Source organism: Octopus bimaculoides, chromosome 10, assembly GCF_001194135.2.
Source record: "Octopus bimaculoides isolate UCB-OBI-ISO-001 chromosome 10, ASM119413v2, whole genome shotgun sequence".
In the NCBI taxonomy this organism is placed as follows: domain Eukaryota; kingdom Metazoa; phylum Mollusca; class Cephalopoda; order Octopoda; family Octopodidae; genus Octopus; species Octopus bimaculoides.
In genome coordinates this window covers 15,860,585-15,862,696 of record NC_068990.1, presented here as the reverse complement: position 1 = coordinate 15,862,696, position 2,112 = coordinate 15,860,585, and the positions used below count along the sequence as shown (strand labels likewise).

The window sequence follows — 2,112 nt, the reverse complement described above, 5'->3', positions numbered from 1 at the left end:
GTGTTGTTATTGCTGGTGGTAGTGGTGGCGGCAGCAGCAGCAGCAGCAGCAGTAGCTGCAGCAGCAACAGTAGTAGTAGTAGTAGTAGTAGTAGTAGTAGTAGTAGTAGTAGTAGTAGTAGTTTTACCATTGTTGTCTGTCAGCAAAGTAGTCCCCAATGGCATTCCAGGCCTCCTCCAGCTGGTTGTCATCCCCGCTGCTGTTTGACGTGAGCAGATGCAGAACCCGAAACCAGTCCCCCATTTTCTTCCTCATGGCTACGGCCAGGTCCCTGAAAGAAGACAAACACACAGAATCAAACCCAACAAATTTTATACATATATATATATATCTGTCCACTTTGTAAAGATATCCATTCTTAGCACGCGCGCGCACACACACATATACACACACACACACACACCACACATGTACACAACTATACAACACATACAAATACACACAGACATAGTTATAGATGCACAAGTGTACAAGCATCATCTACATACGCACAGATAAACAGAGCTGTGAGATCTTCAACAAATACATTGATTCCATTATCCTCTTCGAACAAGTCTGCTGGGAATATTATTATTCCAGACTATATGACATCCAAAGGAAGTTTATAGCTTCTCCCATTAAAAAACCATTACGTAGACAGTAAAAGCAGCAACCTTGCAGCACTTTCCTACATAAATTTATTCAATCATTCATTTAGAGCCATGCTCTTGCATCAGTTTTATATCTTCGCTGCATTAAAAATTGACAAAAAAGAATTCAATAAAAACACATTTATCAGCCATTGGCAGTGTAAGTAACATTTCTGTCGTAATACTCTGGAACACAGCTTACCAAGTATTACAAATTAAACTTCCATGGATATATTGGTAGTTTCTTCAAATGAAGATCTGAATTTTCTAAGAATTTTCCTAAGAAGAGGAGAATGGTTAAATAAACTGGCACCAGTATGTTGTGGTAATTATTAGTTGCTCCTTGAGAGACAACAGTTGGATCTGATCTTGAGATAAAGAGGTATGAATCTATGCATCTTTGAGTCCAGTTAGGCCAGAGACCTGCCAGGGCGGTCATCTACAGTGCTGTTCTCCATTCAAATACTGAGATCTTAAATAATCTCAGAACTGCACTGGAGCTACAACAGATGTGGTTAAGAAGCTTGCTTTCCAACCCTGTGGTCTTGGGTTCAGTCTCACTTCACAGCATCTGGGACAAGTGTTTTCTACTATAGTCCAGAGCTGACCAAAGCCTTGTGAATGGACTTGGTAGCCAGAAACTGCAAGAAGCCTGTCATATATTTGTATGTATGTATGTTATCTTTCTCTTTTTGATTTAGAGTAAATTTTGACTGGCCACCTTGCTTGGTAGTGAAGTTGTCAAGAGAAGCATCTTGTTTCGTTCTTCATCTTTTAAAACTTAAAAAGGTCTTGAAGATTCTTATAGTCCCAGATATTGTGGTCATTAGAAGTGTGTGAATTAAAGATCTGCATTCTCTATACATGTGTGTATGTATGTGCATGTGTGTGTGTGGGTGTACTTTTGTCTTGACATCATGTGATGGTTGTAAACAAGCATCACCATCACATAAGCATGATCATGGAGAAATATTACCTTGCTTAGAAACAGGTGATGATTGGCAATGTGAAGTGTATCTGGCCATAGAAACTTGCCTTGTCAAATTCTGTCTGATTCATGCTAGCATGAAACAGTGGATGCTAAATGGTGGTGGTGGTGATGATGATGGTCGTCATGCATATAATATATATATATATATATATATATATTCTTTTATTCTTTTACTTGTTTCAGTCATTTGACTGCAGCCATGCTGGAGCACCGCCTTTAGTCGAACAAATCGACCCCAGAACTTATTCTTTGTAAGCCTAATACTTAGTCTATCGGTCTCTTTGCTGAACCGCTAAGTTATGGGGACGTAAACACACCAGCATCGGTTGTCAAGCGATGTTGCGGGACAAACACAGACACACAAACACATATGTATACATACACACACACATATATATATATGACGGGCTTCTTTCAGTTTCTGTCTACCAAATCTACTCACAAGGCTTTGGTTGGCCTGAGGCTATAGTAGAAGACACTTGCCCAAGGTGC

At 39.7% G+C, this 2,112-nt stretch overlaps 1 protein-coding gene across 1 annotated transcript in view; it reads right to left on the bottom strand.

Moving 5' to 3' along the window:
- LOC106879895 (WD repeat-containing protein 35) overlaps positions 1–2,112 on the bottom strand; it is a 99,754-nt gene that overhangs the window by 48,760 nt on the left and 48,882 nt on the right. The window contains exon 23 of the mRNA XM_052971236.1: positions 128–271. Coding sequence (XP_052827196.1) covers positions 128–271 — 144 coding nt within the window. The remainder of the gene's footprint in view (positions 1–127; positions 272–2,112) is intronic.